General features: G+C 42.5%; 1 protein-coding gene across 1 annotated transcript in view; it reads left to right on the top strand.

Annotated features, from left to right (window-relative positions):
- LOC141059710 (scavenger receptor cysteine-rich domain-containing protein DMBT1-like) overlaps positions 1 to 16,838 on the top strand; it is a 206,138-nt gene extending 189,300 nt beyond the window's left edge. The window contains exons 14-19 of the mRNA XM_073555827.1: positions 38 to 55; positions 8,398 to 8,536; positions 9,018 to 9,232; positions 12,171 to 12,346; positions 13,477 to 13,865; positions 16,401 to 16,838. Coding sequence (XP_073411928.1) covers positions 38 to 55; positions 8,398 to 8,536; positions 9,018 to 9,232; positions 12,171 to 12,346; positions 13,477 to 13,865; positions 16,401 to 16,656 — 1,193 coding nt within the window. The 3' untranslated portion in view covers positions 16,657 to 16,838. The remainder of the gene's footprint in view (positions 1 to 37; positions 56 to 8,397; positions 8,537 to 9,017; positions 9,233 to 12,170; positions 12,347 to 13,476; positions 13,866 to 16,400) is intronic.
- The last annotated feature ends 986 nt before the right edge of the window (positions 16,839 to 17,824 follow it).

Below are 17,824 nucleotides of genomic sequence, written 5' to 3'. Positions count from 1 at the left end.
AACGAAATATCACATTTTTCCATTTCTGTCATGACAGGTGAACTGAACACTAACAGTAAGTAAATTTATTTTTATAAACCATTTTATTAACTTACAGGAAGAGAAGGCTAGCTCCTCTTGGTCTAGTGGAATACTGTTGGTAAAGAGTACACTTACATAACACTGAATAGCATGTATTCATGTAATTGAATATATCCATTAGGCTATAGTCATACAAAAGTATTTTCTCTCATCCGAGAGAATTGGGCTCATCGCACTCTGATCAGAGTGCATCATAGTGTGATCCGGTTCTCTGGGATGAGGAGAAAATGGAGAAAATAGTGTCCTTCTTCTACATCCTGTCAGTCTGTGACTACACTCAGATATCATTCAAATACAGTCATATCTTTTCCATGGTCTCATTAACTTGCATGGTTGAGTGTGATTAGAATAAAAGATCAAACTTGGGCATGCTGCTATTTTCAGAAATGTGCACGGCCCCATAGAATAACATTGGTCCAAGTGCGATACAATATTTTGTCTGAATGACGGTCATTTGCATGAGCCCTTATCTTGAGGCTACAAGGTGATGTATCACGCAACAGCAATTCTTTGACAAGTCATGCAACCAAAATCATTTGTACAATTTGTCTGTGACTTGCTGTTGCTGGCTATTTTATTGCTACAATTTTGCAGTAGAAAAGACAGTCAAATTGCAGACAAGATACATTGATTTGGCTGTCACATGTGGCTAGCTTTTGAATCTATGGAAATTGAGTTGTGTGCAAATTGCAACCAGAGAGATGAAATCTAGGGATGAGCGAGTACTGAAGTATTTGGACTCGCTCTACTTGTACCGAGTATACCTTAATACTCGGGTATTCGGTACGAATAGCGAGTCCAATGATAGTCAATGGAAAATGCGAATAATTGTCTGCTGGACCCTACAAAGTGGTCTGGGGGCTGAGGAAAAGGCTAAAAAATGTGTAAATGTTAAAAAATGTATGCTGTAAACAAATGTATATAACATGGGGGCACCTGGTCAGGGGCTGCACGAGTGGTTTTACACCACTGCTTCACTAGAATGTACAAACACTATTTGAAGTCCTGTGGTTTTATGCCGGAAGAGCAGGACTCGTACGCCACTTAGGCAGTGCCAGTGATATATCAGAAGTGCGGTAAGAGCAAGTTATGATGGAGGCGATCTTCTGACAGCTAAGTGTGTAAGTGGTGTAAGGAGCGCAATCTGCCCTAGGGGCTGTGTTATGGTTAACGCAGGAAGAAGCGACCCATCATCATCATCATCACAAGGGATTCACAATTATAAAGCTTGGACTACTGTCCTTGTTGTGCCACTGCCCAATGTGTAGGCATAGATATCGTGTCTCCAAAAATTAGCCCAAGGGGCATGATACCATGGTTGATGAAGGAAGCAAGACAGGTCTGAAGGGTCAAACAATTATGACGAAGCTAGGACTGCTAGCTTAGAGGTGGCAGTGCCCAGTGTCCAGGCATAGACATAGTGTCTCCAAAAATTAGCCCAAGGGGCATGATACCATGGTTGAAGGGTCTCACTCTCATCAAAAGTGCCTCTGATGGGAAATATTAATTAACGTAACATTGTTTTTAGCTTATTGACCATGAGGTACATGTGGCAGAAGCCAATTTGAAAACATGTGTAAGAAGAAGAAAAGGGGCTTGTATGGGAAGGGATTGACGTGATCACCAATTTAAAAATTTAAAATTGGGTGACTTTAGGTTGGTATACTGTCATCTGGAGGGCTTAAATACTGTTGCGAAATCCAGTCCTTGTTAAATTTTATCAGAGTCAGCCTGTCTGGATTCTCTGTAATCAACCGTGTGCGTGTATCTGTGATGATTGCCCCAGCGGCACTGAAAACACGCTCTGACATCACACTAGCAGCAGGGCAGGCCAGCACCTCTAAGGCATAGAAGGAGAGGTCGGGCCAACTATGCAGCTTGGATACCTAGTAACTAAACGGTACAGAAGCATCAGGAAGGACGCCGGTATGGTCACTTAGATAGTCGTTGACCATCTTGTTCAACTTCTTCCTCCTTGACATTGTTACTGTTCCAGCTAGTCCTTGGAGATGAGCCGGTTTATTGAAGATGGCCCAGTTTGTGGAAATTTTACCACCACCTCTTTTGGACCTGCTTGGCGAATCTCTCCCCATTAATGCATGCTGTTGCACAGAGCTGGTATCTCTGCTAGCAGTGGTGTCTGAGGTTGCTGTTGCCATCAAATGATCGTCAACGGCCTTCTTGAAGGATTCCATTGTGAAACCCCTTGGTGACTGCAACAGTAGCGATGGAAATTTGTCATTGTACCGTGGGTCTAGAAAGGTGGCCAACCAGTTTAGGTTGCTATTGAAAATGTGGATTACGCGAGGGTCTTGGCACAGTCTGATATGAAGTGTGCCATGTGTGCCAAGCTGCAAAGAGGCAAATGTTCTGTGCCCCCTGATGGAGGAACAATACCCATCCTCTCCTCACACTGACTCTCCTCCTCCACCTCCCCCTCTTCAGTCCACCCATGCTGGACAGATATGAAGCTGGGGTTGGGATTCCCCTCTGTAGCATGAGGTGTCCCCTCGGTACCACGGAAAAAGAAGTCCTCTCCCTCCTTAATTTCATCATCATCTTCGTCACCCAATGTTACCTGATGATATTGGCTGGGCTGGGTAGGATCACCCATTGTGAAATCTTGCTCCATACCCAGCTGCTGGGCACGCAAAGATTCCATTTTTTGATTCTGCAGCGATTTTTTCCAGCAAACATAGCATAGGGATGGTTACGCTGAAAATAGCCTGATCACCGCTCACAAGCTTGGTGCAGTACTCAAAGTTATCAAGCACCTCTCAAATATCAGTGATCCACACCCATTTGACAGTTTTTATGTGTCTTGGCTGAGTCTCAGTGTGATGGGCATGTTTAAGCTGGTATTCAGAAAGTGCACTCTGCTGCTCACTTACCCTTGCCAACATATGTTATGTTGAGTTCCATCGTGTTGGCAGGTCTCAAATGAGTCTGTGGTTTGGCAAATTAAATTGCTTTTGAAGCGCTGCAAGACTGACAACAGCAGTTGAGGAGTGGCGGAAATAGGCGCAAATATGGCGCACCTTCTCAAGTAGGTATGGCAAGTCAGGGTATGTTTTTATAAATTTCTGCACCACCAGGTTCAGCATGTGAGCCATGCATGGCACGAGTACCAGCTTCCCGAGCTTTAAAGCCTCCACCAGGTTACGCCCATTGTTGCAGACAACCAGACCAGGTTGGATTTGCAGTGGGGAGAGCCACTGATCGGTCTGTTGTTTTATTCCTTGCCACAGCTCTGCTGCAGTGTGTGGTGTTTCAACTAAGCAGATCAGCTTCAGCAGAGCGTTTTGCCGCTTTGCCGATGCGCTGCTGCACAGCTCCCAACTTGGGAGTGATGTGGAGGGTAATTCAGCATAGGATGACGAGATGGAGGAGGAGGAAGAGAGGAGACTGGACATATATGATGAGGCGGAAACCCTGATTGAGGTTGGGCCCGCTATTCGTGGCGTGGGTAGGATATGTGATGGTCCAGTTTGAGACTTTGTCCCACCCTACACCAGGTTGAGCCTGTGTGCCATGACAGAAATGTATCGTCCCTGGCCAAAACTACATGGTCCACGTGTCTGTAGTAAGGTGGACCTTCCCGGTTACGGCATTGGTGAGAGCACGCTTTAGATTGTTTAAGACGTGCTGGTGTAACGTGGGGAAGGCACAGCGGGAAAAACAGTGCCGGCTGGGAGCCGAGTATCGTGGGGCTGCCACAGCCAAAAGATCACGGAAAGACTGTGCTCCCACAAGCCTAAATGGCAACATCTCCACGGCTAGCAACTTGGCAATGTGCGCGTTCAGTATTTGTGATTGTGGGTGTGTGGCTTGGTATTTCCGCGTCCTTTCATACATCTGGGGCACGGACAATTGGACACTTTCCTGGGACAAACAAGTGGATGAGCTTGTTGTGGCCTGTGTCTGTGCAACCAAAGCTTGTGAACAAGAGGTATGATGATCACCTGCTTCCTGCCCAGCAGATTGGAAAGGACGTATCACAGGCGACATGGCAGTGGTTTGACCCGCAGTTGCGGACACTGATTTGGTACCCTGTTGTTCAGCCCACCGACTAAGGTGCTTGGCTGCCATGTGTTTCCCCATACTGGTGGTGCTTTGGTTGCCTTTGCCCTGGCCTCTGCTCAGCTTCCTATGGCAGATGCTACAGATGACAACATTTGGTTCAGAAGGACTATCGGAAAATTTTTTCCAGACAGCGGCTGAACGCACCCTTGCCTTGACTTTGGGCACAGAGGGATTGCTCTTGGCAACAGTTGACACACTTCGCACTCTGTTCAAACCAGTAGCCCTTGATGCCTTTGCTGGTGCTATGTATCCACCTTCATCCTCTGTTCTGCTGTGCTGGCTATGCGTGCCAATGTTTCAGGTCAGATCGGTGGTCTCATCATCGACCACCTCGTCGTCCATGTCATCCTCCTTCTGTGTTGATATTGGCGACTGGCCAGATGGCAACTGTGTGTCATCACCATCAGCCTTCACCTCTTCACCAGGTATATCACGTGGATGAAAGTGGCTTTCTTCTGGACATGGGGTTTAAAATATTTTGCCATCTTCAACAGACGATACCCCCTCACGTTCCTCTTCAATGTCATGCAGTGAGAGGCCAGAGGCAATGCAAGGAAATGGATCAAACAGATCCTCGGAGTGACCAAGGTTGGGGTCAAATGTTTACTTTGAGTCCTGACCAGGTGATGAACTAGGAACAGGTTATCAGCCATCCAAGACAGTATCTGCTCTTTTTCTTCTGGCTACCAGACCCGTTTATGTTACAGACTGGGAAAATTAGCCAGGAACCTAGATGCATCAACCTTCTTCGATCTCCCAGACTGTGCCTTGTTGGGCACCAACGACCCCACGTCCACATCCCTGTCCCTTCACAACAGCCTTTTTAGGAATTTTGGATTTTTCTGCCATAGTTGCAGATGTTCAGATGCAGATATTGGGAAACAAGGAGCAGTTAGTGCTTTGTGGAAGGTAGCACTACAGCCTAGTACTGCTTTGTGTTTCACAAACAGCACCGTAGCAGCAGAAAAAAATTGCCCTGAGGTTTAAGGTGAGATTACGCACCCCAGTAACCACACAAGACAGCGGTGCTGCCACTAAAAAATTGCCCTGAGGTTTAAGGCAAGAATACGCAGCCCAGACACCACACAAGACAGCGGTGCTGGCTGCGTGTCAGGTCAGTTGTGCAGTACTGTGTGTGCACACTATTCGCTGTGAACAGAGCACCGCAACTGCACAAAAACTGCCCTGAGGTTTAAGGCAAGAATATGCTCCCAGACACCACACAAGACAGCTGTGCTGGCTGCGTGTCAGGTCAGTTGTGCAGTACCGTGTGTGCGCACTATTCACTGTGAACACAGCACCGCAACTGCACAAAAAACTGCCCTGCAGGGGTAAATGTGACCTCAAAAAAAGCTCTGAAAACAGTCACTACTCGGTCCCTGACCTTATACTTTCAGCTCTGAAAAGAGCTTTTGGGTTTCACAGAGAATTTCTGGATGATTTGCACCAAAAAACACAACTCTCCCTAGCAGCTGCTCACACTCTCCCTACACTAGTTGTGTTCTGCATGCAATGTGCAGAAAATGGCGGCGGCAGGGCTTAGTGCCAGGCTATGATGACTCATAGATTGCTGGGCAGCCAGCCAATCATAGTAATGCCACCCACAACCAAGAAGGGTGCGGCATTACTGTGATTAGCAACTGCTGGGCGGGAGAACCGAATAGTGCTAGGCGAGTAGTGAAATACTCGCAATTTACCGAGTACTGTGAGTACTGCATTGCTCGCCGAGTACCGAACACCCACAAATATGCTCGCTCATTCCTAATGAAATCACGTTTGGAAACATTTGTGATTCTGTGTTGCAGTTGCAGGATGTCTCAGGTCGCAAAGTGACACCATAGGAAATCATTAAAAAGCATTCTTCCTCCCATCAAAATTTTTATCCTCTTAATATGTCAAAGTCATCATATCCTAAAGCACTGTGTGTTAGGCGCCATGATTCTCCCTCTGCACAGGATGAATTCCAAGCCTTGTCTTCTCCTGCAGTCCCCCATTCAGTATCAACCGCAGTGAATGCTGCTCAGCAAAGACGTCGGTCTCTGCATCTTGCTCAGACTCAGGCTGTGCGCTTGGTTACTGCTGCCTCTCCAGGTTCAGCTATAATAACTGGCTACACTCAGTGGCGAGCAGTCACTTCTAAGACTAAGTCCAGGATTCACCTTACTGAGCATGCTCGTGAGGTGGCGACCTCTCATTGGTAGTCAGTCGTCAGCTGCTCAGTTCCTGCGGAGAGTCTGGATTGGCCAACGAGTAAAGTCCTTTCGGACTGGCCTAGTCTATAAAATGATCTCTCAGGTGTCTGTTGGCACGCTATGATCACTTTCATGTGGTGTTTATGTGAATGTGGTACTAGTTACCACCCTGTGTGCACGTGTTAGGGCCGGCTTCACGTCAAGCATAATCTGGCTCCTCTGGACTCGAGTTGTATGCACGTGTGCTGCTACTGACACTACTAGGGTCTTTTAAGTCAGGCTGAGTAGGGTGGAAACTCCCACTTGAGCTTAGCACCTGCACCGGGCGGCTGCCCCGCAAGTGCGAGTTTGCACTAACCATGTTTCAGGGCAGGATCAAACAACAGCATAGTGGTGGGGTGAGCTATAGGGACCCCAACTAGCATCATTCCTGCTGTAAGCCAGTGACATTTAACAGGTTACAGTGCTATTAGTTCTGTTATTTTCCTGTTGCTCTGTGACGCAGCAAAGCATGCTTATCAGGCTACTGTTCACACAGTGTGAAGGTTAACACTGTGTGCTTAGGTTGCCATAGCGCTACCTTTCCATTCACCATTTTTCACACTAGCTGCAGTTTTCCATCTCTGCACGGTGGACCTGGGGTTGCGAACGCACTATTACCATTATATTTTATTTAGTGCGTTCCGCAAACCCTAACACTGTCTACTTATAATTGCTCATTTTGCCTTTCTACCCAGCTAATTCTTCTCTTTTCCATTAGGTCTATGATATTATGTGATTAAAAACTGGTTAGCTGAATCGTTCTAAGCTCTATGTAGAAACAGGAGGACAATTTTCACTTTATGAGTCATGAGTCACTGCAAAAGTCCTTGGCAGGGGGAGGAGGGAGCAGCTGGGTCATGAGTTGAAGAGGGAAATGACGAATGGAAGGAAAAGAGATTTCCTGTTTCTAAATAAAGCAGAAAAAGAGATGAATTAACTGGGTAGAAAGGTAAAATGAGCAATTGTAAGTAAACAGTGCTATATAATATGATGAATGCAAAATATTAAGAGGTTAAAGACTTTGATGGGAGGAGGAGTGCTTCTTTAAAAATGCCATTCCATGAAGTTTTGTTTACTAAATCTGTGTATATGTGCATGTAGTGTAGTTTGCGTGTGTTAGTTATTAATCTACTGCTGCCTTTTCTGAAATCCAATGCTGTTCTGCTCCTCTTCTGAGTGACATCATGGCTTTTTAGATTCCCTGAATTACTCTGTTCTTGTGCCAAAAATCTATTTTAAATATAAGCCGATGGAGCCTCATTCTGAGCTTTGTTCAGATGCTCTAAAGATTTCTCAGTCACACAGAGTGCAGTGTGACCTGAAAAGTCTAAAGAGCGTTTGGGGCCACTTCGACGTAGAGTAGAACAGCACTGGGTAGTGGTAGGTGAGTATATCAATAAGCTCACACTACAATACATAAACATATGCACAGATTTTATCCACATATGCACATTCGAACACCCCTTTCTCCCAGTCTGGGGTCTGCAGCATCGCCCCTCTCCTGCCTCAACCAGTAGCGACCTTTGGACCCCGCTTCACCGCAGCCACCCCCTCCGATAAGCAATAAGACGCATGGATCGTAAGAAGCACCACCATTTTGTTAAAAAAAGGTTTTTCTTCCTATTTTTCTCCTCAAAATTTGTGCTGCGTCTTATAATCTGGTGCGTCTTACAAACCGCAAAATACGGTACATTGAAATATTCTCTGTGAATCAAAAAAATGTGCAAATAGGAGAATTCAAATTTTGTCTTATTCTGATCTCTATTCATGAGATGTATATCTAGTTCAATTAGAATAAAATGTTCAGAATGTTTATTATAGAGAGCCCCCTTTATACACCAAATTCACCTGTAATATTTTCTCTAAATATAAAATGTACGTCTGTTTTACATATACTCTTTTATTTTTATTTAACCTAAATTTCTGTTACACTTTATATCTCTTTAATTTACTTTATATATTTGGTCAAAAACATCCTCTTTATATTTACTCTTTGCAGTCGAATGTGGAGACATTTTGACAAATTTACAAGGGAACATTTCTATGGATTCCAATATTTCTTCAGAATCTGATTCCTGCATTTGGTACATTAGCGTCACAAACAATTATAGAATTCATCTCAATTTTGAAACATTTATGTGAGTAGAAGACAAAAAAATATCTCATATTTATATGTTGATTCAATTACTATTAAAATTGTCTAAAAACAAGATATTTATATGATGACATTTACAGACAGTCAGTCATACGTGATGAAATTTAGATTGATGTAAGTATGGCAGCTAGGACCACCACAGAACCATTACTGGTCCTGGACGCAAATCTCAGTGGAAAGGTGACTGACTACCATTGTGTAGACACTTTCAGCTGACGTGAATGGGAGCTACTACAACCTCAAACAAGGATTAATTTTAGAATATTTCTCTATTTTGAGACAACCACTTACGGTAATTTTCCCATTCACCATATTTTACACTTTTAAAATTTTGGACTCTGACATTGATTTACATTGGGAAATGTTGTGCTTTCTGGTTGCGTTAGATACCATATCTGTTGCATGAATAATACAATTCTGAATTTTGTTCCCTGATATTGTATTGCTGAAATTCTCATGATCAGAATGAAGAATTCTCAGTCCTGCCGGTCATCGTCGGTGTCAGTTTATGATGGAACTCCTCTTGGATCAACTTTACTTGGAAATCTATGCAGTACAAATACTAGGGATTTCATCTCATCCTCAAACAGCATCAGCATTGTGTTTTCACGGGCTAACAGAGAAGCAGGATTGGATTTCATTGCTACGTATTACTCTACCTTTACCAGTAATCAAAATGGTATATTTATTCATTTTTATTATTTTTTCTATTTTTTGGTCATCAACCTATAATTGTTTTATATTACAAAAGTTAATGATCTGTTATGCAGAATAAAATGTATTTGCATACAGTTATGTACTTAGTGGTAGGGGGTGACATAAAAAGTGGTACGTTAATGTGGTAGTTCATGTACATCATAAAATAACGAGCATTTCTTTCAGGTTTGTGCTAAGTTTTGCTTCAGAGATGCAGGTTATTTATTAGCAATCTATATTTTTTCACCTTTAATTGGCAATACAGTTTGTTTTGTTTTTACCTGTACACACATCGCTCATTGTGCATTTGTACAAAGCATAAATGGAAGCCAAACAGTTTAAAAAGACATTTCTCTGACATCCAACAACTAACACAAGTGAATCTGCAATTTAATCTCTGGACTGTATAGCTTAAAGAGATGGCATGCAGTAACTAAGGGGTTAAAGTTACTAAGGTTAATTAAAGGGAACCTTTCAGGTCCCCCTTTCCCCAAGAACCACCAGCAGTTGTGCATGCATATATATATATATATATACCATATATATATATATATATTTTTAGCATAAGTCGACCCGAGTATAAGCCGAGGCACCTAATTTTTCCACTGAAAACTGGGAAAACGTATTGACTCGAGTATAAGCCAAGTATGCATTGTCCCCTCATCCCTATCCTTGTATGTATGGCTCCTCATCCCTATTGTTGTATGCATGGTTTCTTATCCCCGTCCTTGTCTTCATGGTTCCTCATCCCTGTCCTGTTATGCATGGCTCCTCATCCCTATCCTTGTATGCATGGTTCCTCATCCCTATCCTTGAATGCATGGCTCCCATGAGAAAAGCATAAAAAAACTCCTACTTACTTTCCCTGCGCACCCTCGCAGCATCCTGTTCCTGCACCAGCACCTCCTGCGGCTGAGCGATCACATGTCCAAGCTCATTAAGGTAATGAAAGAACCTCTCTCCACTCACCGGGTACACGTGATTGCTCAGCCGCAGGAGCTGCTGGCACCAGAACAGGATGCTGCAAGGGCACACAGGGAAGGTAAGTAGGAGGGTTTTTTTGCAGCTGATGGAAGCTGGCAGCTGCTGTAGTAACTGTAACTGTGCGTTCTATAAGATAAATAAATATTCATTGTCAGTGCAGTGAATATTCATTTCTCTTTAGCAGTGGGCACAGTTACAACCACAGCCACCGGCTCCTACCACTGCTCCACCGCTCCTCCTCCCCCCACCGGCTTCTGGGACAATGACTCATGTATAAGCTGAGGGGGGCATTTTCAGCACAAAAAAATGTGCTGAAAACTCAGCTTATACATGAGTATGTACAATAGATTTCCTGCCTAACAGTCCCTTTATTACATTACAAACATAACATTACATTACAAACATAAGCAGATCTTTAGAAAACCTATTTCTAAAATTTGATTATGATGTGTAAATGCGGACTTTGACTACTCAAGGGGATGTTGTTGCCCCCCAACTAGTTGGCCCATTTAGCATGTCATCACACCCTTGTGGGCGAAATAAGATAACTTGCAAGCGTTGGCGTCTCCGCAAGCTCTATACTTACCTCACGCATGTGCATGCTTCTTCCCCTCTTGTAATTGATCCTCTCAAGCCAGGTGTACGTGTCCTGGCTTCAGAGAGGCACAATGCCCATGACTGGAAGTCTCCAGGACGTGATAACATGCTAAGCGAGCCGACTAGTCTGAGGGACACTAACGCCCCCTTGACTAGTCAAAGCCCTCATTTCCATATCATAAACTGATTTTAGAAATATTTTTTCTGAAGAAAAGAACTGTTTATATATGCAGTGTAATACAGGGACTGTTAGGCAGGGAATTTATATATGCACACACAACTGCTGCTGGTTCTGGGTACACGGGGACCTAACAGGTTCCCTTTAAACTATTGCAGGTACTGTATATTCTAAAACTGCCTTAGAATGAACATGTCCGGTGATTCAGGTCTGTATTTCAGAGACCAATCTTTTTTATTATTCCATCTATAGAACTGTAGGAGTGCTTGCTTTATTCTGTGTTAATCTGTAGTTTTTAATAATGCCATATTGGGGTACATATGACATTTTGCATGCTTTTTATTGCATTTTTTGTGAGAGGTGTGGCAAGTGGTGACCAAAAATAACAATACAGGCATTTTGATGTTTTTTTATTTATGCTGCTCAACTTTTGGGTTGCATAAATTTTTATTTTGATAGATCAGACTTTTATGGATGTAGCAACACCAACATGTTTCTGTTTATTAATTTCTTTAATGGAGAAAAGGGATTAGGTAATTTGAGAGATGGTAATTTACTTTACCCTGATGATTTTTTTAGTCCCCTAAGGGAATTTGAACCGATGATCTTGCACAATATGAAGTTCAGCCTGTGGCTGGACTTCACAGAGGTACTAAGATGGAGACTACAGGGACCTACTGAAGGCTCCCGGCTACGGTGGCACAGCATTGATCTTCTAAAATTATGTTGAGTAGAGGAAGTGGATGGATGCTTGAACAAATGTACCGCAGGCATTGCCTGACTTACTTACATGCCACAGTCAGAGGATGACAGCAGCATTTACGTGGCTAAACATCAACCATTGTAGTTTGCTTTAATTGCCTTAATTAGAGGCTGTAGCTGGCTGTATAGCATAACAGGCATGGCACTGGCTCTGTGTGCACAGGTCTCAGCTCCTGAGCCTGCTCCATACACCTACCCTCGTTCTATGATGTAATATTAGGTTATTGAGTGCGAAGAGACCAAACTTGGCGACTCTGGTTAGATGTATGGTTTAACTAAAAGGCAAAATAATTTCTTTACATTCCAGTCTGTAATCACAACAGTTTAGACTAATTGAATAATGTATGTCAGGACAACAAGCTCTAAATGAAATACGCGTTTGCTTACATTTTCTTTATAGTCGGACTCTCATGCCATTCAGACTACATGAAAGCGCGAATCTCACTTAGTTATCTTCAGTCACTGGAATATTCTTCAGATCGTGTATTTGTGAATGATCCTCAGTGCCGTCCTCAAGTTGTAGCAGATTGGTTGGAGTTTAATATACCTTATGAAGGATGCCTGACAGTAAAACAGGTAGGAAAGTTACAGCATCTTTTCATGGCCACCATTAGGGCTTGAAGGATAGTACTGCTATCAGAGGTCTATAGAAGTAACAGCCTCCTCCTGGAGACCTCTATGGTTGTCAGTGCCAACTTGCTGTTAGAGCCACCCAGTGGTTGGCACTCATAGCAAGTGAGTAATTCTACTACATAGAGGCAAACTGATCATCGCCGCTATGTAGCAGAGTCGATCAGGTTATGGCAGCTTCTAGTCTCCCATGGAGGCTATTGAAGCATGCCAAAAGTAAAAAAAAATGTTTTTAGAAATATAAAAAAATAAAAAAATGTAAAAGGTTAAATCACCCCCCTTTCGTCCCATTCAAAATAAACAATAAAAAAATCAAACATACACATATTTGGTATTGCCACATTCAGATTCGCCCAATCTATCAATAAAAAAAAGGATTAATCTGATCGCTAAACGGCGTAGCGAGAAAAAAAAGTCAAAATACCAGTATTACATTTTTTTGGTCGCCGCGACATTGCATTAAAATGCCATAACGGGCAATCAAAAGAACGTAAGATCGTATCTGCACCAAAATGGTATAATTAAAAACATCAGGTTGGTGCGCAAAAAAAAATGTCTTCACCGAACTCGAGATCACGAAAAATGGAGACGCTACGGGTATCGGAATTTTTATTTTTTTTTAACAAAGTTTGGAATTTTTTTCACCACTTAGATAAAAAAAGAACCTAAACATGTTTGGTGTCTATGAACTCATAATGACCTGGAGAATCATGATGGCAGGTCAGTTTTAGCATTTAGTGAACCTAGTAAAAAAGCCAAACAAAAAAAAAAGTGTGGAATTGCACTTTTTTTTTTACAATTTCACCGCACTTGGATTTGTTTTCCCGTTTTCTAGTACATGACATGTTAAAACCAATAGTGTCTTTCAAAAGCACAACTCGTCCGGCAAAAACCAAGCCCTCATATGGCCATATTGACAGAAAATAAAAAAAAAAGTTATGGCTCTGGTAAGAAGGGAAGCAAAAAACGAAAACGCAAAAATGAAAATACCTCTGGGGGTTAAGGGGTTTAAAAAAACTGAATTAATCTATTGATGTGTAATAATTTCTTTTTCACATTTTGCTTTTTTTTTTTAGGTTGAAAATGACACAATAAGTTATACAAACAACTTGATGACCGATTCAGCCAACACAATCGTCATTTACAGGAAAAAATTAGATCTAACTCTTAAATGTCGACTCTACCAAGATACTGTAGTGGAAGGCTCATACTCTGCAGATGACTTCATAAAGAACACATTAATCCAATATGGCCTTTACTCTGCCAACTTGACATTCTTCCACTCCTCGGATTTCATATATCCAGTGTATCAATATCCTTATTTTGTGGCGCTGAATCAACATTTATACCTGCAAGCCACTTTACGCACATCTGACCCTGCCCTGGTCCTATTCGTAGATACTTGTGTGGCATCGCCTGATGAGTTTGACTTCACGAGAAATGTCTATTATATTATTCGCAACGGGTAAAATAGTTTTCCTTTTATTTTTAATTTATGCCTTATTTTTTTCTTTTAAGCACAAACTTCATGATAATCTATCACAGTTATTTCTCTGTTTATTTGTAGTAAATCAATTCTAATAAATTAGTGAAAGAACCAAGACTTATTTCGTCAGGATACCGATGAGCCATGATATTATGTAAAAGAGGTTGCGCAGGAACAAAAGGCCTAATTCAGGACAGGATAGTTTAGCTCGCCATCTTGCTTTGCTCATATTCTCTTCAACCTGTTTGCCATCCTTGCAGTCACCCAGTCACGTAATGGGGTAGTGTACTGAGTCGTTGATCTTTCTCTTTTTCCTCTCCTTCCCCAAGAGCCACAGCTTTGTCTGTAGACATTGCCATAAGAAGGCTTGTTTTTTTGTGGTATGAGTTGTAAGTTTGAGTGAGGCCATTCACTTTAGTTTACTGAAAAAAAGGAAAATAAAGTTTACATATATTTATTTTTTATTTTTTTAATTTAAGGGGTGCAACTGATTGAAAAAGAACAAAATATAGTCTACATATATTAAAATTAATGTGTTTTTTTTATCTAAGTAGTGTAAAACAATTGAAATTTGCAAAAAAATGTACGTTGTATTTTTTTTTACTTTTATTTTTTTTCCCTTTAGGGGACTTAATCACTTTGATCAACATTTCTAGATACTGTTATACTACTGTAGGAGTCAGAGCTTCATAGGAGGACAGGTTTTACTGCTATTGGGGACTTCATCATGTCTCCGGGTGCCATTACTACCAATTGGCATCCCCAAACCATGATTGACAGCAGCATTTAAATGGTTAATTAGCTGCTGTTTCTGCAAATATCTGTCCTACATGGGGACCAAATATAGGATGTACTATTACATCCTCTGTCGGGATGGCGGTAAGTGTAAGGACCCTTCCCCCTAACCAATGCCCTGAACAATACGTTTTCTTAGGTTCCAGTATAGTACAATAGTGCGCTACTATCTTCAATACTCTGATGACCATTTGGCTACTTGGATTTCTTGAGAGTAAAAGAAAATATGAGCTCACCAACATATGCCATGGCAATAGGAAGTCCAGAGAATGATGTCTGGAAAAAGCGGGGCCAGCATTCCTGGCAGTTAAACAATAAAAATTGGAAAAATCCAGCTGTTAGGTGTCAGGTTTCTTCCTCTGCACAGGAGGAATCCCGAGCCTTGCCTTCTGCAGTCTCTCATTCAGTCTCGACTGCAGAGTGAGATGCTCAGCAAAGATGACGATCCCAGAGTCTTGCTCAGGCTAGTGCTGTCAGATTGGTTGCTGCTGTCACCTCTGGTTCAGCTATAGCAACCCGCACTAGTCAGCAGCGAGCAGCCCTGGGGACTATATCCTTCTTGGTGGTCGGAGGTCACATGCTCAGGTTCTCAAGCAGCTCGGATTGGGCCATCAGGAAGGTCCCGGAAGGCTGCGGTTATAAAAGGATTGCACGGCTGAATAGCTGTGTGCTAGTATAGACCATGTGGAGTGAGTGTTGTATGCAAGTATGTATGTCTCAGGTGAATGACTCATTATGAAACCCCTACCCTTGGTACGCATGTGTTGTTCAGCCTTTCCAGTTAGTGCCTAGGCTGAGAGTGCAGGTAGGAGGCTGAGTCTGGGACTAGCATCAGCGATAAGTAGTGGCTTGCCTGTACACCACTGTGCACTTGGTCTGCACTCCACGGTAGCCAGCGTCTATTTAGTGGTATTTGCAGGTGCGACGCCGCACACTTAGTTAGTCTAGAGGAACTCTAACCCTGTGTCTTTGGGGCAGAGTTCTGTGACTGTTCACTAGCGCTCACTTTTACTGCGGTAGTGTGGTTCTGTGAGGTAACAGAGTCCGCCTCAGTACACATCGGGTGACGTTAACCCCTGTGTGTTCTTTTATTATACCGCCATATAGCATCCGCCATTACTAAGCAGCAGTTAACATCTCTGCACGGTAGACCCCGGGCTGTGAATGCACCTCATTACCATCTTATTATAATTTGCTGCGTTCCGCTAGCCTGTAACATCCAGCATAAAAAAAAATAGTATAAAAAATGTGTGTTTATTCAAAATCCATAAAGTTCACTTCCTTTATGTAATTATTGTGCAGCTGACAGTTAGGTTTTAGGTTTTGAGGGTTTTGACTATTTCAGTGGTAACAACGACAACAATATAACATATCAGTATTTTGTTTTTCAAAACAGTCTTACCCTTTTCTTTGTATTCTTCTTCTTCTCTTTCTTTCTTTCTCTTGTGACTGTGCCAGGAAAGTTACAATTTTTGCTGAAAAAAACTTGAACGAATTGATGGACAAATGTCATAATTCAATCCAATGAACATTATTAATTTTCATACACATCTAAGTATGACATTGTTAACTTACCAAATCGCTATGAGATATATATAAGAGACTGACTGAAATGTAAACTTTTTTTTTCAATGAGTCTCAGCAGAATGTTTCCACCCTGCAAAAATGTTTATTTCATATCATAATAATGAACATTACCAATATGTCTCATTATTTTAGGTGTACCAGAGTTCAAGAATATAGAACTTATCAGTCCCCTTCAAACAACGTAGTCCGCCTTGGATTCGATGCTTTCAGCTTTTCAAAGAGACATTCCACTGTATACATTCAGTGCAAGCTTGTAGTGTGCAAGGAGAGCAGTGCCAACTCTCGCTGCCATCAAGGATGTCTAAGAAGACGTAAGAGAGCAGCTAACGCCTATCACCATGAGGAGGTTCATGTGGTGGTTGGACCAATAGAGCTGCAACAAGTCTAAAACTTAAAGCTCAAAATCAAAGAAAATCAGTACATGGGTGTTAAATGTATACACAGATTATCTAATATGTGATTTATACATTAATATAGTAAAAAAATACTGATTACAATAAGTATAAAACAATAACTCTCTATGATTAAAATATGTGCTCGACATACAATAAAATTACACTGTCGCAATGATTGATGTGTACATATTCTTATTTTAGCAATGAAAAATCTGTAAATCATATAATTCCTTGATTTTGCTCCATAAAAAGATAGTCCACCGGCTATTACCAGAAATCTCCTGACCAATTTCTTGCATGCCCCCTCTAAATGCACAATACAGGGTAGACCATCTATATGGAAACACCTATATGGATACACCTAAATAAAATAGCAGTGGTTGGTGATAAAGTGGATTGGTCGTCGTGGGCCAGTTGAATGGCCACCAAGGTGTCACGTGTACCCGTCCTGTGTGACACGACCCTCAGGCTGGTAACTAAAACAACAAAACTGACACGTATAACTGTCCTGTGTGACACAACCCTCAGGCCGGTAACTGAAACAACAAGACAAGGGGGAAGGGGAAACAGTTACAACAATGGGCCCTGCAATAGGGAACGGGGACGTGGAGACCTCCTGCACTCCCCTGAGGCAGTGTCCCTGAACACTCCTAACGTTCCCGATACAGGCTCCTCACCTGTCGCCGAGCAGGGTACCTGTGTCCCTCACTCACCCTACACCCATCCCTTGCTAGTGAACTGGGTGGTGCAGACACTGGTCCCACCGCTGTACTAATACACACCAATGAAAATATACAAACAGGGGAAAACACCAAAAACACTTATCTTGCTCTGCTGCAGTCACTGGGCAGCAGAGTGCAGCACCAGATCAATTTTTCCCAGTGGCTTGACACCTCAGAGCCAGCTGCCACCTTCACCATCTCACTCTGCTGCGGACACCAGACAGGCAGAGTTCAACACCAGTTTCAGCAGTGGCTCTACACCTCAGAGCCAGCTGCCCACTTAACCAGGTTTCAGCAGTGGCTTAACACCTCAACCAGTTGCTCCCTTCACCGTGGTTGGAATCCAATAATGAAATGCTGCTATCAACAACACCTGCTGATAGACCAGCTGACCTTATATAGCAGAGGAGGAGCGGTCACATCAGCAGGGGCCAAAAAC

The sequence above is a fragment of the Dendrobates tinctorius genome, unplaced genomic scaffold (genome assembly GCF_039654945.1).
Source record: "Dendrobates tinctorius isolate UK_male_01 unplaced genomic scaffold, ASM3965494v1 ptg000230l, whole genome shotgun sequence".
NCBI lineage: Eukaryota > Metazoa > Chordata > Amphibia > Anura > Dendrobatidae > Dendrobates > Dendrobates tinctorius.
The sequence above is the reverse complement of the archived record's forward strand: the minus strand, read 5'-3'. Positions and strand labels throughout refer to the sequence as shown.